Source organism: Chanos chanos, chromosome 1 (assembly GCF_902362185.1).
Source record: "Chanos chanos chromosome 1, fChaCha1.1, whole genome shotgun sequence".
Lineage (NCBI taxonomy): Eukaryota > Metazoa > Chordata > Actinopteri > Gonorynchiformes > Chanidae > Chanos > Chanos chanos.
In genome coordinates, this window is record NC_044495.1 from 20,339,775 (window position 1) to 20,362,335 (window position 22,561).

At 38.6% G+C, this 22,561-nt stretch overlaps 4 protein-coding genes across 6 annotated transcripts; 2 read left to right on the forward strand and 2 right to left on the reverse strand.

The window, feature by feature from the left end:
• Positions 1 to 818: 818 nt before the first annotated feature.
• LOC115808671 (probable polypeptide N-acetylgalactosaminyltransferase 8) lies at positions 819 to 6,168 on the forward strand. The gene is made up of 11 exons (XM_030770154.1): positions 819 to 1,011; positions 1,754 to 2,015; positions 2,105 to 2,271; positions 2,397 to 2,580; positions 2,692 to 2,889; positions 3,162 to 3,276; positions 3,614 to 3,799; positions 4,220 to 4,357; positions 5,513 to 5,608; positions 5,718 to 5,885; positions 6,034 to 6,168. Exons 1-11 carry the CDS (start codon positions 819 to 821, stop codon positions 6,166 to 6,168), a joined length of 1,842 nt encoding a protein of 613 aa, XP_030626014.1.
• Positions 6,169 to 6,476: 308 nt separating this feature from the next.
• ada2b (adenosine deaminase 2b) lies at positions 6,477 to 10,683 on the reverse strand. Its single transcript, XM_030770275.1, has 9 exons — positions 10,455 to 10,683; positions 10,111 to 10,330; positions 9,415 to 9,625; positions 9,125 to 9,252; positions 7,472 to 7,562; positions 7,250 to 7,358; positions 6,958 to 7,115; positions 6,669 to 6,871; positions 6,477 to 6,591 (listed from the first exon to the last, which is right to left on the reverse strand). Exons 1-9 carry the CDS (start codon positions 10,681 to 10,683, stop codon positions 6,477 to 6,479), a joined length of 1,464 nt encoding a protein of 487 aa, XP_030626135.1.
• A 2,042-nt stretch (positions 10,684 to 12,725) lies between these two features.
• atp6v1e1b (ATPase H+ transporting V1 subunit E1b) lies at positions 12,726 to 17,206 on the reverse strand. 3 transcript variants are annotated; one of them, XM_030772642.1, is made up of 9 exons: positions 16,967 to 16,999; positions 15,361 to 15,426; positions 14,907 to 15,016; positions 14,634 to 14,700; positions 14,415 to 14,504; positions 14,101 to 14,169; positions 13,897 to 13,991; positions 13,290 to 13,377; positions 12,726 to 12,913 (listed from the first exon to the last, which is right to left on the reverse strand). In XM_030772642.1, exons 1-9 carry the CDS (start codon positions 16,997 to 16,999, stop codon positions 12,851 to 12,853), a joined length of 681 nt encoding a protein of 226 aa, XP_030628502.1. In that variant the 3' UTR covers positions 12,726 to 12,850. The 3 variants fall into 3 exon arrangements, with proteins under 3 accessions (XP_030628502.1, XP_030628510.1, XP_030628519.1); XM_030772650.1 differs by lacking the exon at positions 15,361 to 15,426 and having other exon boundaries at positions 16,967 to 17,206; XM_030772659.1 differs by lacking the exon at positions 14,415 to 14,504 and having other exon boundaries at positions 12,851 to 12,913.
• Positions 17,207 to 17,941: 735 nt separating this feature from the next.
• Positions 17,942 to 21,902, forward strand: si:ch211-214j24.14 (bcl-2-like protein 13). The gene is made up of 2 exons (XM_030779352.1): positions 17,942 to 17,996; positions 20,834 to 21,902. The coding sequence occupies exon 2, from the start codon at positions 20,974 to 20,976 to the stop codon at positions 21,742 to 21,744; it is 771 nt and encodes a 256-aa protein (XP_030635212.1). The 5' UTR covers positions 17,942 to 17,996; positions 20,834 to 20,973; the 3' UTR covers positions 21,745 to 21,902.
• The last annotated feature ends 659 nt before the right edge of the window (positions 21,903 to 22,561 follow it).

Below are 22,561 nucleotides of genomic sequence, written 5' to 3' on the forward strand. Positions count from 1 at the left end.
TCTGGAGAACTGGCCTGGTGCAGAACAGATGAATAATTGCCACCACAATTAGATTTTTTTTTAAAATTCACAAACATTTATATATATATACTAAAATATATATATATACTAAAATATACATATACATATACATACATATATATACACATACATACATACACACACACACACACACACACACACACACACACACACACACACACATATATATATATATATATATATATATATTAGAATTTTAGTAATTTACTTCTTTATTTTAATGTGCTTTTATGTTACTGGTCACAATGTCAGTTGTAAATCAAGCATAAATTTTAAGCAGGAATTTCTGTCAGGTTGTGTAAAATTCATTTTCATTTTCCTAAAACTGTGCAAAATTTAAAATGTATTATCAATGTCACAGCAGTGCTTAAGAACAAACTGCTTAATTTTTTCTTTCTTTTTTTTACTTGTTTTTTTGTAGTAACATTGCTGTCGATGAAGTAGTAAAGCATTGTGAAACAGGATATTGCATCCTGCTGGACCATGACTCATGGAGGTGTGGTTTTGAGTAATGAAGATATATTTCCACTTAATGTTTTCATTGTTTTCAACGGAGACTGTGAAAACATGAATACAGAACAAACCTTTAGCAAAGATATATCCCAAACAACCCATGTTCTGTTGGTTGTGTGTGTGTGAGAAAGAGAGAGAGAGAGAGAGAGAGAGAGAGAGAGAGAGAAAGTAGCTGAGGAGGAAAGCTCACTCTTTTTAGAAAAAAAGAATCAGGCTGACTTTGTATGACAGACAACACACACATATACTCATGTAGAGGCACAATGAGGGTGAGCTATCCTCGGGGGTTGATCGTTGCTCTGGTTGTTATTGTGGCATTGTTGTCTATGGGCTCCATTAAACAGCAACTGAAGGTCCAGGAGGAGAGAACGAGAGATGTCAGACAGAACCTATCGGTGCACAGCCAGAATATTCTGGCCAGGCTGGAGAGACTGGAAGACAATATTGAAGAAATGAGTAAGGGAAATGCCAGCTTTCTTTCTATTTAATATATTCTGAATGATGCTGACATGGTCTTACTGAACTCAAGACTTTTTTTGGGAGTTTATAAATATAAACAAACTTTTCTCCATTAAATGTCTTTAGTCAAGGTTTTAGTAATTGTGGACGTTTACAAGATTTTTTTAAAATAGCAAATCAAAAATGCAGTATGGAATTGTATGTGATTTAGCAACATGTGATTTCTTTTATAAGCAGTACAATATATCTCTGATGGAATGAATTCACAGAAACTCAAACATTACTTTAAAGGTGTGGTTATGTGTAAATATCCTTTTCCTAAGCTGCCGCAGATGAAGAATGAATTTGTTCTTTTCATAAAGTGTTTCAGATTAATTTACATCAATAGCTATATTTTTTTTATTTGAACTGATATATGTACATATATCTATATTCTATCTCTAGAAGACTTTAAATATACAGTCTTCTATTGGTGCAACAGGTGTAGAAATATTCTCCTCAGTAGTACTGATGGAAAAAGTGCATGATGCACAGCATTGTCTGGGAACACTCTATTTGTTTTGTGTGTGCAATAAAATAAGTAGTAGATAAGGAGTTTGCATCTTGTCAATGTCTATTTGTTGAATAGAATATTTTTTCTTCCAATTTGAAAAGTTATGATTTCAGTCTGAAATTCCTTCCACCTGTGAGAAGCATACAAGATAGAGATCAAATGAACAATGTTTTTTTTTCTCTGTAGTCAAATCGGTTAACAGGATTGAACAAAGAGGTGGACAGGTAACACTGGTGGAGAAAGAGAAGAAAGTGGAGAAGAGGAGAGTGAAGAAGCAAGCAGCTAAAAAACTCTTCCCAAACTCCAATCTCTTTAAATACTGGAATGCTGAACTTTCTGAAGAGGAACAGAGGAAAGCAGAGGATCTGTTTCAGCAATACGGCTACAATGCTTACCTGAGTGACAGGATTCCCTTAAACAGACAGATCCCAGACACCAGAGACCCCAGGTCAATCTCATATCACACCATCCTCAATGTTGACAATGGTCATGCGTCAGTGCTGAATGATTCTGATTAAACCCATGCTTTTTATATAGATGCATAGGGCACAAATACCCCACGGATCTCCCCAGCATCAGCGTTGTGTTGATTTACCTTGATGAGGCCCTCTCTGTGATTAAAAGAGCTATCCGTAGCATCATAGACAGAACTCCAGCTCATCTTCTGAAGGAGATCATTCTAGTGGATGACCACAGCTCCAAAGGTTAGTTCTGATGCCTTGTCTTTTTCACAGTTCACCTCATAGAGGAAGATGTACCACTTGCTGATTTGCGATTTCCTTATTCAGCTATGGGTTGAATAAGTGTTACATAGTGCTTTTGTTTTCAGAGCATTTAAAAGATGAGTTGGATGCCTTCATCATACAGATCCACAAAGAACGTCCAGCCTTGATAAGCAAGGTGAGACACCCAGAGCAACTGGGCCTGACTCAGGCCAGGCTGTCAGGCTGGAAGGCGGCCACAGGGGACGTGGTGGCCATCTTCGATGCCCACATTGAGGTCAACGTGGAATGGTAAGCAGATGCCTCAGAGTCATTGCAGTGTCATCTTGTGTATTCTGTGAGTACTGCAAAAGACTTATGGCCGGCCCTACAAACCGTTGTTTCTCTCTCTGACATTTTCAGGGCAGAGCCTCTCCTGGCTCGAATCCAAGCAGACCGCACGGTTGTGCTAAGCCCTGGTCTTGATAAAGTGAATTATAATGATCTGAAAGTCACTCCGCGCTTAGCTGCTGCTCATGGTTTTGACTGGGCGTTGTGGTGTAAATATGAATTCTTCAGCTCAGATTGGTATGCCCTAAATGATGCATCACAGCCTGGAAAGTGAGTCTCCTCTTTACTGCTGCAATGCTTACATGAAACAACCTGGTATTTTATGAAGGAAAAAAACCTGGATTAAATATGTTTTGGTTATTTGAGGAGGTATACATAGTTACCTTGATCAACTGGATGACTGTCTCCATAATAAGCTGTTACTGCTACTATTTTATACTGATTATCTTTAGACATGCAGCGACAAGTTTCTGCTCTTTCGGTGAAACAATGTAAAGGAAGTGAATTAATGAAAACCATACCTCTATTTATCTATCCACTAGGAGTCCATCTATTATGGGCATCCTGGTTGCTGACCGTCTGTTCTTTGGGGAAATTGGAAGTCTTGATGAGGGAATGAAGATCTACGGCGGTGAAAATGTAGAGCTTGGCATTCGTGTAAGTCATCTGTTAGTGTTAGTTTACTGCTGTGTTAGTTTACTGCTATCAAAGATAAAGTGTTGAATGAACAGTTTATCTGGCTTCAGTTTAGGGCACTGCTTAACACATGTTCTTGTCTAGTGATTGAAAACAGCTGTATATTAGCAAAATAAATAATTGTCTTTTGAAAATAAATAGATGATTCTACACACTGCCAGCTCAGCCGTATCTTATCTTACGTATCTTATCTGTTACATCAGGCAGTATATACAGGAACATACAACACACCTCACCAGGCATTTGATCATTTTTCAATTAAACTTCCAGTATTTGTCTGTTCTTCGATATGACTCAGGTGTGGCTTTGCGGTGGCAGTATAGAAGTGGTACCTTGCTCAAAAGTGGCTCATATTGAGCGACACCATAAGCCCTACATGCCTGATCTGAGTCACATGATGAAGAGGAATGCTCTGAGGGTAGCTGAAGTCTGGCTGGATGAATACAAGAGGAATGTAAATCTGAACTGGAACCTCCCTCTTCAGGTAAATACTTCAGTGAAGTAGTCCTGCAAATAAACAGCCACATCAGCTCAGTTTCAGAGGCATACAGTTTTTTGGAATATTTCATATCCATATACCTGTCAAATGTTTTTTGCCAGAAAACAACGTAATGTAATGGCTTCAAAGAACCAGCACACTCTTTCCATTTTATTTTTCCTTACAAAGATGTGAACTGATTTCAACAATTTCTGTCCTTTCTTCTTCCTCTTTTTTTTTTTGCATGAATAATCATTATTGTGACTTATTAGCAAGTGCTGTAAACAGTGATTGGTATGGTTTTTTTGTTTTTTTTTTACTGACAGGTCTTAGATATTCTGAATAGCAAATAACACAAGGTTAGTCTCCCTCTGTCATCAGACTAGTATGGGAAAGTCCACTTTTTTGGCCTTTCTTGTCTCACAGGATCATGGTATAGATATTGGCGATGTGTCGGAGAGAAAAAAACTGCGAGAGAAACTTAAGTGCAAGCCCTTCAAATGGTATCTGGAAAATGTATATCCCTCACTGGATCCACTGGATGATCTGCTTGCCTATGGTGCAGTAAGTGAGCATTTTTCAGGTATTAGAAGTGATTAAAATATTGCATTTGGTAACACTGAAATGCAGGGGTACTGAATTTCTATACACAATGTGCTCTACCTTAAATTTCGCTGTGGCTGTAAATAATATATTTTTCTGCCTGCTCATGATAATTTTTTTTAATGAATGCATTGTATTGTAAGAGTAGATAGTCAGAAAATGTATGTGGAATACACACTTTGTTTTTCAGGCCGGTTGGTCCAATGTACAAGTGCACATTGGAGTGTCTGTCATTTTGGTGCCAGCTACTTGTTAGCAATAAACTAAATGTAACCAAATACATGCCTTGTACTTTGGCATTGGCTGTTTCCATGTCAAACACTATATATACCTACAGGACTTGACCATTATATGAAATGAAATTACTGCCAATATTTGTGACCAGCAAGTTATTTTGACATTTCAGAATGAAATTTTAACTTTGTGGACAGTGGAAGAAAATAAATTGAATGAATCTTAATTTTTATAATAGAGTATAAAGTTTCTCTTGTCAACAGCAACAGAACTGAGAAATGTTTAAAAATATAAAAATAAAATGCTAATCAAACTGAAGTAAAAAAAAAACAAAACGATGAAGACTTTTTTTCTCACTTCTGAAGCATCATTGTGCTTCCACTGAAAAGAAGGGGAATTCTGAAATAATTTATTTCTCTAAGATGCATCATTATAGAAAGTAGCTCAAAGAGGGGGTGCAAGGAAATTCATCTGCCTCTTTTTTTTTTTACTGTACAAATCAAACACATAACTTTGGAACCTCATAACTTTTCACTGTCATTAAAATCAACCCATTTACATTTTACAGTTAGTTGACCAATTTTATCATCCCCTCTGTCATAAATTCACGTCAGACTGCTTAGTACATTCTGGTACTCGAAACGATGAGTTCCTGAAAAAAAAGACCAGCTCTTTGTTTTTTTTTTGTTTTTTTTTTTACATTTTCTACACAAATATATAACTTACACCATTGTAGACATTATTTTTCCTTACCAAATATTCCAACATTGTAACAAAATGTGTATTGTAGACTAAGTCACAGTAAGGTAAATAACTGTGTACGGTATATGGATAATTACCTCAGTTCTGAACGACCATACTAACTGCCTTATCTATTTCCAGGTGGTTAATGACCTAAAGAAGAGTGTCTGCATTGATCAGGGACCAATTACAGAAAACAGACCTATCTTATATGATTGTCATTACCAGGAGTCACAAGTAGGGAGACTCCTTTTTTGGGTTTTTACTCCTTTTCTCCAGATTTTCCTTAAAGTATAGACTGGTTATATTGTTGACCGGATTCCCCCCCCTATATTGTCCAACACAGACATGTTACCTTCGTGGCAGCGGGGAGATCTGCATTGGGACTCTAGCATCTCATAAATACAGAAGCAACCGCTGTCTGGTGGACCCTGGGTCTGATAAACTCCCAACACTAGAGGAGTGCTCAGAAGCAAAGAAAAAAGGATCCCATTTGTTCTGGGACTTCAAACAGGTAACCAGTCTACAACATGGTAAAGATTCATATCTGCTGTAACTGTTTCACTGCTGTCTTTAATAAACACACAGTAAAAACCTTTAATTTATCATTTCATCATTCATTCAATTTTAATTAATTAATTCATTCATTCATTCATGTTAAGGGATGGGCTATACAAAACCGAGATACAAAGAGATGTCTGGAGATTATGGTGGGAAGTGATGGAGACTTTGACCTCATCATTCAACCCTGCACTGGACAGCGCTGGACTATACAGCATGTCTTTAAAAACATATGAAACACACACAGATGGAGGGAGGGCTTACTGTAAAAGATACAAAGAAAGAGAGAAACATAGAAAGGGGAACTGTTACATGGAAATGTCATATGGGGCAATTCAGATTTGTGTCAGTATAACTGGATGTAGTTTACACTGGGCAAACTTTGAATTTAACTTTGGATATAGTTTACACTGGGGAAAGACAAAGAACATTTGGACATGTGTACTCGTTATTATAAATTAAATAATAAAAAATGATACATCCAAATAATTTTGTATGACAGTTCTCCACTGGAATGTGAAAACAATGTCATTCTTTCTCAAATTCATATTTTATCTGTTGCAAATCTCTGAGGTGAATTCTCCAAGATGAAGTTATCCCACTTCCTCTGCCATATGGCAATGGCTCTGTCTTTGACAGAGGGCGACAGAGAGCTGTACCTATGAACAGGAAAAAAAAGGGTTACACAGTTCTCAACCAGACGACATACATATGTCCTCTTTATTCAACCTCCCACCTGATGGAATTCATTGCCAGCTCCTTCAGTGTGCCCAAATGAGCACTCAGCCCGCCAATTCCCACAAAGGCCTCGTAGAAGTCATAGGAGAGTCCACTGGAGCCAAACATGCCTGGGTCATCAGAGCTGATCACAACTGGGTGCCCCTCTGCCATCAGCACGGCAGCAGGGTGGTTCCTCAGGTCTGAGACAAGTTTCAGAACCTTGAGATGAGATAAGCCTAATTGAGTATCAGACAATATGGATGCTTTATGTACTGATGTTCACATTTTAGCTACTGAAAGTCAACCTGGTTTGAGATTGGGCACACTTCTACTGCTACTCCTCTCTTTCTGGAGACTTCTTTAGCCAAGGGGTGATGTGTGAGGGCATAGCCATGCCCAATGCGGCTGGTGTTAAACAGTAGAGCATCCAATATGTTCTCATCCACCTCTGTGCCCTCTGAGTCTAAAGACAGACAACTCAACAATGACTCCATTTCATAGATGAATTCAATTAAACCAATTAGTTTACTGAAAATTATTGAAATAATTTAATGGAAATGGTTCCTGTAGATCAGCAGAGGGTTATATCAGACTCACCAGTCTCTCCAGCATGGAAAAAAAATGGGAGAGAAATGCCAAGCTCAGATGGCAGTGACAATGCCTCCCTAAAATACCAGAGGGACCTACCACTGTCCTCTCGCCCCACCTAAATCATGGTATCATTTTAGTAAGCAAATTCACAGAATTACGTGTAATCTGTGCTAAAATTTCATATCTGGTATGGTACTTGATTCCAAAATAAAATGATTATCTTCTCACCAAATCAAAGCCAGCAACAATCTCAGGGTAAACTTTCTGCATCCTTATGGCCTCCATAATGGCTGCTTTAACTTGAGAGACACTAAGTACCCTAAGGGAAGAGCAAAATTTGCACATTTGTAAGTGTAATCACATTCTGTTTTGGTTTTGTCATTACTACTACTTTGAAAAAAAGGTTTTACTTATATCAAATCCTTAAGTAAAGTGAATAACACTTTACAAAGCTTGATGACTATGTAAATGTCTGTCTTACTCAACCAGCTGTCTGGCTTTCCGTAAAGACTGCGTGCATGGCAGCAGAAATTCACTGAGGATTCATGCATTACTAGATTTTCCTAAGTGATACTATTTCATGCTCCTAACTGAGGTCAAATATAGATAGAATGCTTGCTGTCAATCTGAATTTTTCAGCTCAAAATGTTTGAATTAGCCTGTACTTTTCCTGGTAATGGCATAGAAATGTTATTTAACTCATCTCCCCATATATTTTCTGCATTTCAAAGAAGAGACACCTGACAAGGTAATCTCACTTAGCCTATTCAAAATGTCAATCAGTTAATAACATTTTGTCTACAGTGGACACCATGGGCAAAACATTCAGATGTTCTTGCTCATTTGAGTAACTATTAGTCTGTTGGCTTCTTGTTTGAACAAGTGATTGCAAAGATGTATCCTAAATCCTGCAAAAAGTCAATGTGGGGTATATCCATATATAAAAAGTAAACAAATAAGACCTGTGTTGTATGAGGGTCAATTGAAGCTGAGCTCAAGACTTATCCATAGGACAAATATTAAAAATTGGACAATATCATTGTAATGAAAAATTCCCTGATTTCATGATCCATAATCATTTTTTCAAACACATAATAAATGCATTATTTACTGTAGATGAAAATTCTTCTGCAAACATTCCACAAACATCTTGTAATATTACAACAGCTATCAGTATTCAATTACTTTATTGCATGTGCAATATCTGCTTGTATCATAGTTTACTTATGTTCCCTAATGGAGCAAAGGAACTTACATTATATAAAGATTGCAGTGGTGTGTTACTGGCACTCTGTTCTTTAAAGTCATGCCTGCAATAATCTATAACAGCACTTATGTATAAAGTACATTGTAAGGATGGGCAATTAGTGCCCTTTAATGTGTGATTTATTATAATGAGTATAATAACTGTAAAGTATTACCTGGCTGTGATGTAGTGTTTTTATGTGGGGGTTTTATAACATACCTTCTGTATTTATTGGTAGGAAAGAAAAATAAGTACAAGTCTTATCTCCAAACTGAAGACAGCCTTTAAAAGCTCATCTCTAAAACTAATGTCACATCAGGCAAGACTTGAGGAGTGCTTAATGATTAATGAGTAGGTTGGGTAGAATGTAAATAAAGAATGGTGTTAATATGCTCTGATAATTACCAAGACAACGCTCATAAGCCAATGAATGATCTTAAGATGAACTTAATGTCGCTGTTAGCGATATAGAAAACTCAACCTTTATCATTTTGAGATGTGCTCATACACTGAAACCATTAAGCTTTGTCGGAGACATTGCTTAACCTTTAAACTTCTGTAGCCCCCTGATGAACAATATGTACACAGTGAGCATCTAAACCTAAATCTAAATCTAAATCTATGTGGCACATTACCTATGGACAGTGATGATTATTCGAGTTCCAAGAAAGTCAGGATGCTTTTCCATGAACTGTTGTGCTACAGTTTTATAAGCCCGTAAGGACCACTCCTGGTCATGGATCGTCCCATCCAGCTCATATGTCTGTGCAACGGATTAGAAAAACAAGAATTCAGTGTAAATTTTGTTCGATTTAGACACATATCGGTCAAACAGCTTTGTTCAATAAAACACACACATTTTAAAAAGAGCACATTCATGTGCTCTTTTTGTAATGCCATGCAATAGCACGGAGCACTTACAAACCCTTGAAAGGCCAGTCCTCAGCTCCAGGTACATGACATTGTCATTATAAAGCTGTTCCAGACCTCGGTAAACAAAGTCCTTAAACACAGGCGCATGAGTGATCAGCCCAGAGACGGCGAGGAAAATCTGCTCAAACCTTTCCCACACTGACTCTTGGGTTGGGTAAGCTTTTTCAGGATCCTCAGTGAACAGAGTGAGATTCTGCATCAAACTAGGACAAAACACATCAGTAAATATCATCTCCTTTTAAATGTTACAGAGTGGCTGTCTGAGTCTATGAGTACCATACTGTTTGGTTAACCGATTTAATAACACACTAGGTTAGTTTTTAAGGCTAATTGTGATGTTTGATAAAACGGAAAAATAGACAGAATCGCTATAGCAAATGAAATAGCTCATATCTTCATTCTTCTCCACTTTTTCTCCCACATGCTCAGTATGGTGAGCAGTTGTAGCCTTGCAGGTGCTTGTCGGTACAAAAAATTTGGCTTTGTTGATATGCCTAATCAAACACAGATTGTGTCATGATGCCAAGTGCTTTTTTCCCCCTTGTGTTCTCCTGTTCATACTAATCATAAAGCAGTACAATCAAGTGTCTGTCCATGCATATGGCTGGCTATGGCAGACATCTTCTCTTCTTTGGCAATCATCCTTTTGGCCTTACCAAGTAAAAACCTACAAGAGCAGTTAGACAACCTGTTGTCAAAGTCAGTTGGATCTCTCAGATTAGCTCTCAGAGTCTCCAGTAGTTTCCAGAAGGAGCAGCCCCAGCGTGGGAATGGCGTGTGATTTGAGAAGAGGAATCGCACTGACTGGTCCCAGGTGAAGCAGATGTAGCAATTTGGCCTGTATGTCACATTCTTCACCAGCCAGTCCTCACTCACCAAGGATGAGCTGTGGATGTGCAGTGCTGCTCCTGAGGGGAACAAACCCATTTGACAAGCTGAGACTTTGCTAAAGAGTTAGGGTTCCAGTCACATATGAGCAATAACTGACTTTTCACATATGGCTAGGCTGTGGAGGTGTTATCTTGACATTACCTTTAGGCATTTTCTGTATCAGTCTAAAGACTGGGCTCCTCTGAATGAGATTCCGTGCTTTGAAGAAGTGCATGGCAGGTGGGAACTGTGGGGCAGTCATGTCATGCTCTTTCAGTTTGTGTAGGATGGTGTTGAGGTGTTGCTCTGCTTCACTGAGTTCTACTCTGCCCCCTATCTGCTGGGAGGCCTCCTGCTGCAACATCAGATCCCTTTGACTGGGATCTGGCATACAGCTGCACATATTCACGAGGAATGCCATACATGTCATCCCAAACACATCCTTACAGCTCATCTTACAATGTGGTCTTTGCATGATTTTGTTGAGGATAATGTAGAGGTCTGTCTAGGTCAGTTCAGAGCTGGGCAAAAAAGACTGGAAAATTTCCTGTTTGAAGAAAGAAGCACACAGGTGTTTGTCTTGAAAAGAGTATTCAAAGCCACACAATGTTATGCTGCTTCTTTGCAGTAAAGGAACTAGCTGAGAGCTTCAATGTATTTAAAAGAATATGTTTCTTTTGTAAAAATCTTTTGTGAATGAAATTGCTTTCCTAATGTACCTCATTAAGATAACAGATCAAATTTAATATACGAAAGTCTTAAATGCCAGGCCTATGAAAGCTACTGCAGAGTACTACATGAAACATTCCACTACTTTAGCAATATCAGAAGGCCTTCAAATGAATAACTTTACAGATAAATATACATACTTATTCAATTTCACTGTTTCTCAAAGAGAGCATTAGTAGCTGATTGCTGGTCACTTTCCAGACACATACTGAAATAATTTATCTGAATATTGCTGAGGAATTATACTAAAATCCTACTTTTTTCTGATCAATTTAAGTGAATAGCATTCTTCTGTTTCCAATCACATGACCTCATAAATGGAATTATGATATTCATCAGTAAGTGAACCCACACGTCAGCTGTCCATATGCTCATCTCAAGACAAAGACAGTTGTTTTGTTTCTCTTCTCAAAGAAAGAAAGAGGTGATGTAGCAGATAGAAAAGGTGATATTTTTACACCATTTATTTTTATTTGTTAAGTAGTTTAAATATAGATTTTCATAATCTCATCAGTTTCATCCTAAACAGTCGAAACATCCAATATGTGGCCAAACTTAACAACCAGTTGTCACATCCAGTTCACAATATTAAACTATATTACACTACATAGTCTCTGAATCTTTTATAGACTATTAAGTTGAATCAAATGTCATCTATGCTATTAAACATCAATAGCCACTATAACACGTTCTGGGACGCTGCAGATCAATTTCATTGACATTATTTCTTCAACCACACAAATCAGTTTTACGAGGATTGACAATAATAATCATCTGTTTAAACTGACACTTACCCTTGACTGGATGTAACTTATGCTTCATGTGGCTCCTCACTGATTTTCCCCCCCGCTGCTTTACTGTCCTCTCTTCCTGATTCAAATGCTTATAGACTGAGCTATCCATAGGTTCTTGTGTTCGAACAATCGCTTTTCCCATTTGTATTTGTGCAGTGGGTTGACTGAATTCCACAGCTAACTGGATAATTGTGCGATGAACAGTATTGTGACAGATGATCATGTGATACAGAATCATGAATAAGTCACAATGGACAGAAACAAGAGACTTCTGCAAGAATTTAGTCATAGGACATTCCTCCAATACCCGCCATCTTCAGTGCCATCGCTGGCACTCCAGTATTACACAAACCAGAACAAAAGTCAAGAAAGACACAGAATAAGTTCTTTTTTTGGTTAGCTATTGTGTCATATATTTTCACATCAATATAATCTTTAACAAAGCAGTTGCTTCAACAAAAACATGTAAACTCCTGATGAACAGTACATGCTGTTAACCACAAAAATGACAACTGAATCTACATATACATACATCATTTTCAAATAATTTAATGCAAACAGGTCAGCAGAAACAAAAGAATAAAAAAAGAAGTAGGTCGCATTGTCTCTTTTGCCAGAGTGGCTTGATTGATGGATAGGATAATTCCCTTCTTTTCCAAACTTTCTTGCAAAATTGTATGGGAATGTAAACTTACTTTATGAAGGAACTATCCAATTATTTCTTTATCACATTAAGACCCACTTTATGATTCATACATCTTAAATAGTTCAGCTGGGCAATTAAAACCCAGTCCATGTCACCTTCCTTGATCTGCATATTTGCATGAAATACTGAACACACCAAAAGTAAATCACAAAACATACATATATGGTTTCTTCTCTTTTCAAGTTGAATACACACATGTATAGACATACACAGGAATGAATGTTTTTTTTTTTTTTTTTTTTACACATCAAAATAAAAAATACAACACCAAATGTTGGCTTTTATGCCATTGTTGAGAAGCACTGTCTTCTCATGCTCTTTGATGACCATTAGTCCAAGAACTTGCGGTTCTGGTTTGCCCCAAACAGAGCTACTCGGATCTCAGGCATCATCTGACCAACAAGAATAGATTGGGGGTGGGGGAGAAGAAACAGGATTAGTACACACTTATACACATTTTAAATTAAGATAATTTAATATCTTACATATCAAATTAGAATAGGAGGGAAGCTCAGAACTGATGTACTAATAAGAATGCACGGCCTATGCTCATAAAAAAATAAAAGAACAATGGTGTCATTCTGAAACATTATTAAGCTCCCAGTCAGTCTGAACAGCAAGAGAAGAACATAAGATTTTCCATCTCAGAATATATGAGGAAGTGGAACAGAAAAGGGGTCAATTCAATTCACAGAAACTTCTCTTCTGACTGAGATTAACTTGTGTCCCCCCCCCCCCGCCTCAGTTTTGTTTGAGTTTGTTCTGTACCTGTTGAGCCATGAGGTCCAGTCTGCTCTCCAGGGTGTTGGACACCTTGATCTTCCCATCTGCATTGTAGATTTCAATACCACCAGAGCTGTGCAGGTTTTAAAGATGATCAGTTACCATGATTTGCATCTAAACCTGATTTGTATATGAAGACTCACCTTTTCAAAGAGCACCTCCTCTCCTAACACCTCTAACATGCCTTACTTGCACCTATTGCGTTCTTCTCTACCTACTCTCCTGCCTCTGTCTTGAAAGAGAACTTGCACTTGTTGCTTGCACTTTTGAACAGATGTAATACTTAGCGCTTACTCACAGGTCTCTCACTATACTGAAGCTTGAATTGTTTCCCCACTTGTAAGTCACTTTGGATAAAAGCATCAGCTAAATAAATGTAATGTAATGTGATGTAATATAATGTAATGTAATGTATATTAATGCTCCATTATGCTATATGAAAACAAACAAGCTTTAAATAACCCAATATATCCTAAAGATTGTGCAAATACAGCTACATGTTACATTTCTACATGACCAAATATGCATTACAATAAAATTTACAGTTGACATTACACATCACAAAGGGAAGTGCAAACTACAAAGTTCTTACATGTCAGGAGAAAGGAAGTTGTCTTGGTCAATGTGGACCTCAATGTTGCACTTTGCGGCAGCTTTGTAAATGGGGATATTTTTCTGAACAGATGCCTGACATCACAAAAAAATAAGAAACACCATTGATATCATACATAACATAAAAAATGATCTTCAAATGTTTGGCAAAATAACATTCCCAACAATACTTAATTTCACTAACCTGCACCATAGCCAAATCCTGCTTGCGACAGCGGATGGTCACTTTTGGCTCCAACAGTTGGTAAAAGCCCTGACAGAATTCAGAACCATCAGCAATGAAAACAGAGGAAAAACTGTTTTTCCTGCTTAGGATGATCTCATCATTTGCTGCAGAAAATATGCACAAACATAACATGCCACCCCTCCACAACTTTCATCTTCTCAAACCAAATTTCTTTACCTGGTTTTGTGCCTTTATTGTAATCTCTGTCTCTACTGATATGTTTAATGAGAACAGTTTTGATTCTGACAGTTTTGGTATAAAAGTAAATTCACCTGCAGAATAAGTCCATCCATTAGGGCTGTGTACCTGGCTGGGTCTTTGGCTACATTAGCAAGCCTCTGGCGAGCCTCATTTAATAGGTCCTAGACACACACACACACACACACAATACAGCATTATTGAGATCCTCAGCAATATTTCCTTGTACATAATGAGCAATCCTTTTTTTGTTTATTATGCATGAAACATTATTATTTGTAATGAATACAAACCGCAATCATGTCATCACGAGCCTTCAAAACCTTTAATCTGGCTTGATTCATTAGATTGGACATCTGACTGTGGACAGGAAAGGGTTAGACCAGCTTCAGTCACACAGACATATAGCACATACAGTCATTTACAATAAATTAATGATCATTTTTCTTCCTTTTTTTGGAGGGGGGGAGGGGTTCAATATTCATGCAGCAGGTTTTGAGGAAGTTGGGAATTCCCTTTTGATGCCACAGGGACAAGGCTTTTTTTCCTTACAGGAAGTGACTCACATTTTCTTTTGCTGCTCAATCTGTTTCTCCTTCTTCTCATAGTATTCCATAATTTTCAGCCTCTGGGTCTGAACTAGCCGACCCTTCTCGATGTTAAACTCCTCCTCTGCCTGTACGAGAAGATGCTCGCCGTCAGATCATTTAGTTTAATGGTACTGAGTAGTTAGTTAATTAAAAAAAAATTATTCATTTGACCACAGAGCAACCCTTCAGGTCAAGACATCACAGATCACCTGTGGACATTAAGTCAATATTCTTAGTTAAGCATAGGCAGAGTAAGCTGTGAGCCAGTCGCGTTCTGCGCTTATGAAAGCATAAGTCACGGTTTCTTCTTATGATTATTTTACTGTCGACACCAACCTTTTTTTGGTGGGATATTTTTAATTCCACCACTGAAATGGGAACTTTGTCTTAGACGTGTTCATTGTGTAGTCTGTTGTGAGCAGGATTTTACCTTTGCATCAATTTCTTCTGCTTTTTCATTGGCCTCCTGCTCAATGAAGGCCATCATGTGCTTGATCTGTATGAAATAGAGAAAGAGAGAAAGATAGAGGGAGAGAGAGAGAGAGAAAGAGAGAGAGAGAGATGAAATAAAATAGAGATTAGAGAATCCTACAAAGAATCTATTACTGGGAACTCAGCGTCAGTGTTCATTTCAACATTATTAACTTATTTATACAATTTTTTTCCAACCATGACTTCTTTTCAGCTGAGTTTCCAAACCAAACCACAAGAATGTAGCACGTGTGCAAGACCTGTGCTATTTTCCTAAAATTCTCTACAACTTTGGAAGCACTTCACAAATGCACGGAATCAGTGAAGCGCAATGTCAGGGAGAGAACCCTGTTTGGCTGAGCATCCTGGAACATAACCAATTATCTTCTTTTATACCCCTGGTGGTGTTAATACTTAGATTCAAACTCACCACCTCTGCAATGGGCTGCAATATGATTTAGTGCTGTGTCACATGGCTGGCAAACTGAAATGTTTTAAGCACCTAGTCTGTGATAGTTCATCGTTGCATCGTACTGTAAATAGACAATGTACTGAAAGTTATCTTAAACATGACTATGCAAGTCAAAAGCCAAAATCTAACATCATGCAAGAGGATCAGACCACTTTGAATGGTTCTGTAAATGCAGGGATCACACACTCATCCAGCAGTGTCAGATACCTTGAGTGTCTCAGAATAAAAACTGGGGTTAAGGATCCTCTTTGCTTGTTATTCTTCAGAAATTCACATTTGTCTCTTAAGGGGGCAATTATTTCACTTAGTTGTGAGTCAATGGTAGGAGAAACTGAAGATGCAGAACCCTGCTGGTTTTGTTACAAGTTGGTGTGAAATTTGTCTAATTCATGTCAGTGCGCAGTACTTGTAGCCTTAATGTTAATGAGCTTAACTGTGAATCAATATCCTCAACTTCTCGTGATGTTTTGTTTGAGATCCAGCATATACCTTATTTACTATCTGTAACGTGACTGGCATTGCCCCCTACAGTTTATAAAACAGTACATTTCAATTGGTCTGCTGGTTGGTCTACAGCATTTTCATATAACTAATCGTAATTTTGATAGTATGAAATACACATACAAATGCTGTAACCCTAAGGCCTACTATCTAAGATATTCTGGAATGTAAGAATTTACAAGATGAGAAGGGAAAACAAGTCTTCATTTTGTCACATTAGGACTTCACCAACAGACCGACTGATCGATTGATTGATTCATTCAATCCACTCATCCATCCATTAATTCCATTTGGAAATTAATTACAGCAAGGAAACACACTGACACATTTTTAGTTGTTTGCTTTATCTCTTAGAAATATCCGTCATATATTTGGTCACGATTTCTCGCTTCATAATACTACCGTCGTATTTACAATGACAAACAGACTGCTTTGGGGAACGTGACATATCCGCGGGCCATTTAAGGATAAGAGAATCGATTCAATTCACGTTAACTTTACTCGACAAATTTAAAATGACAATATACACATGCTTCTTTAACCGTTACTGTTTTGAAGGTTAAAGGGTGCAGGAAAATGCATTTGCACCTACCTGCTTCTGCACGTCGGCATCGCTGAGCGCCATGGTCCCTGTTCTCGTAAGAGGATTTTAAATTCCCAAGGTTGAGAGAGGAATTCGCAGCAGCCAGAAGGCTTGAGTTTATTCTAATATGAGATCTTTATTTTCAGTGGAAAACAAAAAAGTCGAAACCTTCCAGTACCAAGCTAAGCACGGCCTGTCTCTTAGTCGTTAAATGTCTCTCCAGCATCAGCTGATTCTCAGTCAACGGGACAGTTGTATCACATGACATGTACTTCCTTTCTTGAGAGCCAATGAAAGATTAGTGCGCGGCCGGTCTATTTTATTCCACAGGGAACCACAAATGCGCACCAAAACGACCAAACCTGCAAACCTTAATACGTCAGCTGTAAAGAGAACATAAAGCATAGAAGACATTGTACAGAATAGAGTGGACTTTATTCTTAATCGCCGGAGCAAGCTTTGATCAACCACTGAGTTTTAAAAATCTGAAAAACAAAAATGTTGTAGTGTGATATTATTACCAGATTGTTTATGTATACACCTGGCAGGCAATGTCTTTTGACACTGTTTCAAATTTAGTAAGGGAAGTTTTCAAAATACTTCTAAGTGAGAACCTCAGCAGGTCGTTATTCAGCTTATGTGAATATTTATGTAAAAATACCCCCAATACTTACATTTTGATGTCATGAGATGGCAGAAGAGATTAATAGTCATGCAGCTGACGTCCACCGAGTCTTTGCAATACAGTCAATACAGTGGCACAGACGTGGAGAGATGTGTAATGTACTGTGCTGATGTACTGGAATGCGAGGGGCTTAGCTGTTTGTGTGCATATGTGCATGCATGCATGTGTATGTGAGAGAGGGAGGGGGAGGGGAGGCGGGGAGGAGTTTAGGATCACATAACCAGGCAGCAGTTGCTCTGTCACTGTTGTGGCAGAGAGCCATGTATTAACTTTTCCATTGTCAGCCAACTGGAGCTAGTGTCCAGGTTCCTGAGCTAGCACTCACTCACTACGCACACTTCTGAGAGGAATCAGGTAGGACATGCCAGATGATTCTAGATATTAACAGATGATTACTTCAAGTCAGAGTTTGGCTTGTTTTTCTGTGGATAAGGTACTGGACAGTACACAGAGGGTAGAGTGGCTTTCAGGGTCAGACTGCTGTACAGGACAATGATTTCTTGATTTGCCACAGATGAACAGAATTGTCTTAGAGAGTACACTGGTGTAATGACCTCTGACTATGATATAAGGTTTACATGAAAAGGTTCATGATAAAATGATAAACCATTTCATGTGATATATAAACAAAATAGGCAGAAACATATCATTGGTAGACTTAGAAGTTTCTGACTCTCTCTCCTAAATGTCATAACTGTCACTTACACTTCTTCCCATTTGCTTACTGGATTCATAATGATATAAGCATTCTTCATGTATACATTGTTGTCTGAACTGAGAAGACCTTATGTGAATTTCCTGTGGTATCTGCTTTTGTTTGGTTTTCTTCTCATTCATTAGACTGAAATTAGATTGGGAAATGTAAGCATGTCAGGGGTGTCCAATGTAACCAAAAACATCAGTGTGTGTATTTGGAGAAAGTCTTACAACTGCATGTGAACATGATACTACTTATATCTAAGGATAAGGATAAAGCAAACAAACAAATGAAAAACAACAGGTCAGTGTGTGTATTTGGGTTTTGTTCCACTCCATGCTCAAGGACACATCTGTAAATTTTTATTGAGTAACTGACCTGGAGGTGTGTCTACCCCATTACTCAGCTTTTCCTGTTTAACATTCACTTTGACCTCTGTTGCTGCCTATGAGTGGCCATGATAGAACAGCATGTGTCAGGACCCTCTGATGTCATTGTCAGAACTAGATGCTGAACTCATCGTCGACAACTGGACTGCAATACGCTATCCACTCTGTCCTGTTTTTTCTCTTGAGGGACACAATAAGATGCACTTTATTGTAGCTCAGTCATCATTGGATGGACAGTTGAGAATCCTGTTACTGAAACAAGGTAAAATGTTAAATGGGATTGTGCCGTTATAATGAGCTGAGTAGATTCGCCACAGACCTGCTGTGCTACTGATGCACTGACAGTGCCAGGTAGGTCTCATGCCCACTGGGTACTCCATTAATAAATATGTAGGAGCTCTGTTTTAGAGGTATAAATGGGAGGGTGGGGTGAATATGGACAAGGCATTCCTGACTTATTAGTGCATGTCTGCCTGTCTGAGTGTTGACACAGCACATGCTTTTGGAGTGACACAAGCTTTACCCCAACTTCAAAAGGCTTGAGTTAGGTCAGGCTTTCACTGACGTTCATTATGGTTCAACCTTAACAAAGTAAGTTTTCCCTGTTGGCAGAGATGCTTAAACTAATGGAGCCAAAGGTCAAAGGTTTGGTCAGTCTGACACAGTGAGTTTTATTCAGTAACACTGCCGTCAAACTTTTCCTAAAATAGTTCATCGCCTCTTTAGCAGTCTTCTTTGTAGAAATGCAGTTGAGAGACCAGTAGCGCCGAGACTAAGACTGAGTAGCATGATTTTAGCTGCGTGACAGGGTAACTTGCACTTCCACACTCTATGCTCTTGGCTGCCCGTGACTACAGGAAGGCCTGAGATGGGATTATTTTAGACAGCAGTCCTGTTTATCCACTGGGATTAAAGAGAGAGAGGATATCTGCATGCAAATCTCTAATACGTTACTCATGCACTGCTCAAGGTAAGCACAAATGTCACTCAGATCAGGGGTCAAAGCATCAAATTCCAGTTGGGGTTTGTGTACTGATGAATCTAGCCTTCTGACCAAACAGAAAGCATAGTTTAGTCACACATTTAAGATGACTGGAATAATGAAAAAAAATTGTGTGGATAATATAGTTATTTTGACCTTGTCCACTGTTAAGATGTATCTTGTGAGAATTATGTAGAATAAGTGAGGTGGTGTTGTATTAATCACTTTGTTTTCTGGTAGGTCAGTCTCACACTGGTGACACTTTGCACAGCTTCTATGACTTAAAGCAGACCTCTGTAAATTAAGTGAAAAATATGTAGTCCTCCACAATATATTCTTTCAATTCTCTGTGTAGTAAAAGGACTGTACACTCATTAATAAGACCTATCATGTGACAGCCCCCATGTTACATGCTGAAAATTAAGATTCAGCCCCAGGCTTCCAGAATTCTCGGCTCTGAAACACTGATAACAGAAGTTCTGTATCTATTTTGAGGGTGCTAATCTTAAACTATGAAGACTTCCCTGTTCAACTGCATCATGTCATGTGAAATATCTCAAATAGCTTCCGCTCATGGGGAGCAGACGGAGGTATATATAGAGTCTATACCTAGTAAGGAATCTGCCCATGGGTATATACATTGACAAAATAGCCAGGTCAGATAAGGGTACTCACTGCACTAAGTTCTTTAAACACTGAACTGCTTTGGAGAAATCTTCACAGGAATACAGAAGATATTTTTTGGTAGGCTTTGTACCAAACAGCTCCATTAAAGAGCAGAAGTAATGTTCTGTAGACTGATTTTAATTTCAAGGTTGCGACCCAACTCAAAGTGGCAAGACAAAGATCATTCTCCTCTCTAATCCATAATATGATTACTGTCCATCATTTTTAAAATTATATTGTGCATGTCAGTATGGTCACAGACATCCTCATGACTAGCATGGAACCTTTTTCGATTAATCATCAAGTTTATATAGAAGCAGTGGTTGTACTCTTTACATTTAGTCTCACTGTTGTGTCCATGGACAATAATAAATGAATAGACAATTAAGAATTTTTACTTCAATTTAACTTTATTTTTTTAAATAAACACACTCATATTTTTGCTCTGTCTCTGCAGGTCTAGTGCGCATCCTCAGGGGAGTTTGAGAGACAGTTCCAGATTTCAAGGTCTCAATTCTGGTCTCAAGAGGCCTGCATTAAGTTTCAACCCTGTCTACCGACAGACAGCCTGAGGGACTTAGCCCACCCAGGGCATCCATGAGCCTGGGAGAGAGTAGTGGATCCCACTCCCTGCAGACAGACAGCCTGGCTGAGTCCTGGGCTACAGTCAGCATCATGGATGAAGATGTTAAGGGTCTGGATACCACTGAAACAATTCAGATGGCAGAGGAGCGTAGTGAAAATCACTCCACCATTTCAGACATCGTGCAACTGGAGAGAGAAGAGGTGGAACTTCTGGAGCAAGAGGAATTGTTAGAGGAGGCGGAGCTCCAGAGCAGCACGATGAGTGTCCTGGGCATTGATAGGGAGCTGACTGAGATGGGGGAGGAGCTGTACACACAAGCCACATCTCAAGTGGAAATCGACCTAAGACCGCCAGAGACTGTGGAGCTTCTGATGTCTATGGAAGAGCCACTTGTTGTTGAAGTTGTTGAAGAAGTTGTGCAGCCTACTGTTACCATAACACCACCTGTTTCTGAGCCCTCTGTGTCAGATTCTGTTCCCATACCAGCTGTAGTTTCTGAAGCACGAGAGAGACTTCAACTTGAACAGAAATTATCCCACCCTCCTGAGGTAGACACATCACTGCCTGCAGAGGGAAACCAAAAAAGCCTCCAAACAAAGTCTATCCCTGTCTCCATGGCTGCACAGGAGGCTCCTGCTCCATCAGCTGAAGAAGCCGTGTCAAAGGCCAAATCTAAGCCACCTGCCAAAGTTCGCTCCTTTGAACTCCCTGTAATGTTGTGTGGTAGCGCTGCCCTCGTGGCTGTGGTGGGAATGGTAACATACACATTAATTAAGAAATAGCAGGTGTTCCATGTCCTATACCATCTCCAGTGCCAGATCATCACTGGTAAACTAGGACAATGTTGGGGATGTTGGGATTTGATATCTTTGTGGTTTATGAATCCACAGTATTGTAATGATGTGGTAATGTAGCATGATGTGGTTAAACTGGAAAGTTATGGAAAAAAATATAACTTTCATTGTAAAATGTGCCTAATAACTGTCTCCACTTCCTCACATACACACTTTTCATACTCACATCATCCCATCCTCCTCTCAGAAGCAGTGCTTAATATAACAGATTAAAGTGCATAATAATAATAATAATAATAATAATAATAATAATAATAATAATAATAATAATATAAAGAACACACGGTCACTACTATGTGAAAGAGAGCTATATTCAGTCGAACTTCAAAGGATTTCAATTCAGGCTTAGACTTCAGTATTTTCAAACATATTTTATTCCATTTTGTGGGATGGTATATTTGATAAAAGTGTGACATGTAAATATAAATATTCAGGGATCTAACTACACTAGTTGTGAAGTTGTAGTCCTTCACTTCCATCTGGTGTTTTGAGTGGAGTATTGCACACGAAACTGCATTAAACTGAAGAGTTCCTGGCGAGTCCACACACCCGGACATCATCCACTGTGAGCGCAAAGTGTACAAATACCTCAGATAACCATCTCGGTATCTTGATAGCGTCGTCATTTCTCTCTTTTGTGTGATGCTGTGCAAGTTTCTAGTAGTCTCGTGCAGACAGAATCACTTATCGCAACTAAATTCGCTCGCAAATGACACCATTTTGACAGCCATCTGAATGCTCCCGG

What these genes read in the sequence shown, in the direction of transcription:
- LOC115808671 (XM_030770154.1), top strand. Translation starts at nt 819, where the DNA reads ATGAGGGTGAGCTATCCTCGGGGGTTGATCGTTGCTCTGGTTGTTATT. An exon ending in GGATGACCACAGCTCCAAAG is followed by an intron (nt 2,272 to 2,396) that starts GTTAGTTCTGAT and finishes TTTTGTTTTCAG; the next exon opens with AGCATTTAAAAGATGAGTTG. An exon ending in TGTTCTGGGACTTCAAACAG is followed by an intron (nt 5,886 to 6,033) that starts GTAACCAGTCTA and finishes ATTCATGTTAAG; the next exon opens with GGATGGGCTATACAAAACCG.
- atp6v1e1b (XM_030772642.1), bottom strand. Translation starts at nt 16,999, where the DNA reads ATGGCGCTCAGCGATGCCGACGTGCAGAAGCAG. An exon ending in ATTGAGCAGCAAAAGAAAAT is followed by an intron (nt 14,701 to 14,906) that starts GTGAGTCACTTC and finishes TCCTGTCCACAG; the next exon opens with TCAGATGTCCAATCTAATGA. An exon ending in AGGATTTGGCTATGGTGCAG is followed by an intron (nt 13,992 to 14,100) that starts GTTAGTGAAATT and finishes TTGTGATGTCAG; the next exon opens with GCATCTGTTCAGAAAAATAT.
- ada2b (XM_030770275.1), bottom strand. Translation starts at nt 10,683, where the DNA reads ATGCCAGATCCCAGTCAAAGGGATCTGATGTTGCAGCAGGAGGCCTCC. An exon ending in GATACAGAAAATGCCTAAAG is followed by an intron (nt 10,331 to 10,454) that starts GTAATGTCAAGA and finishes TGTTCCCCTCAG; the next exon opens with GAGCAGCACTGCACATCCAC. An exon ending in TTGTTGCTGGCTTTGATTTG is followed by an intron (nt 7,359 to 7,471) that starts GTGAGAAGATAA and finishes ACCATGATTTAG; the next exon opens with GTGGGGCGAGAGGACAGTGG.
- si:ch211-214j24.14 (XM_030779352.1), top strand. Translation starts at nt 20,974, where the DNA reads ATGAGCCTGGGAGAGAGTAGTGGATCCCACTCCCTGCAGACAGACAGC.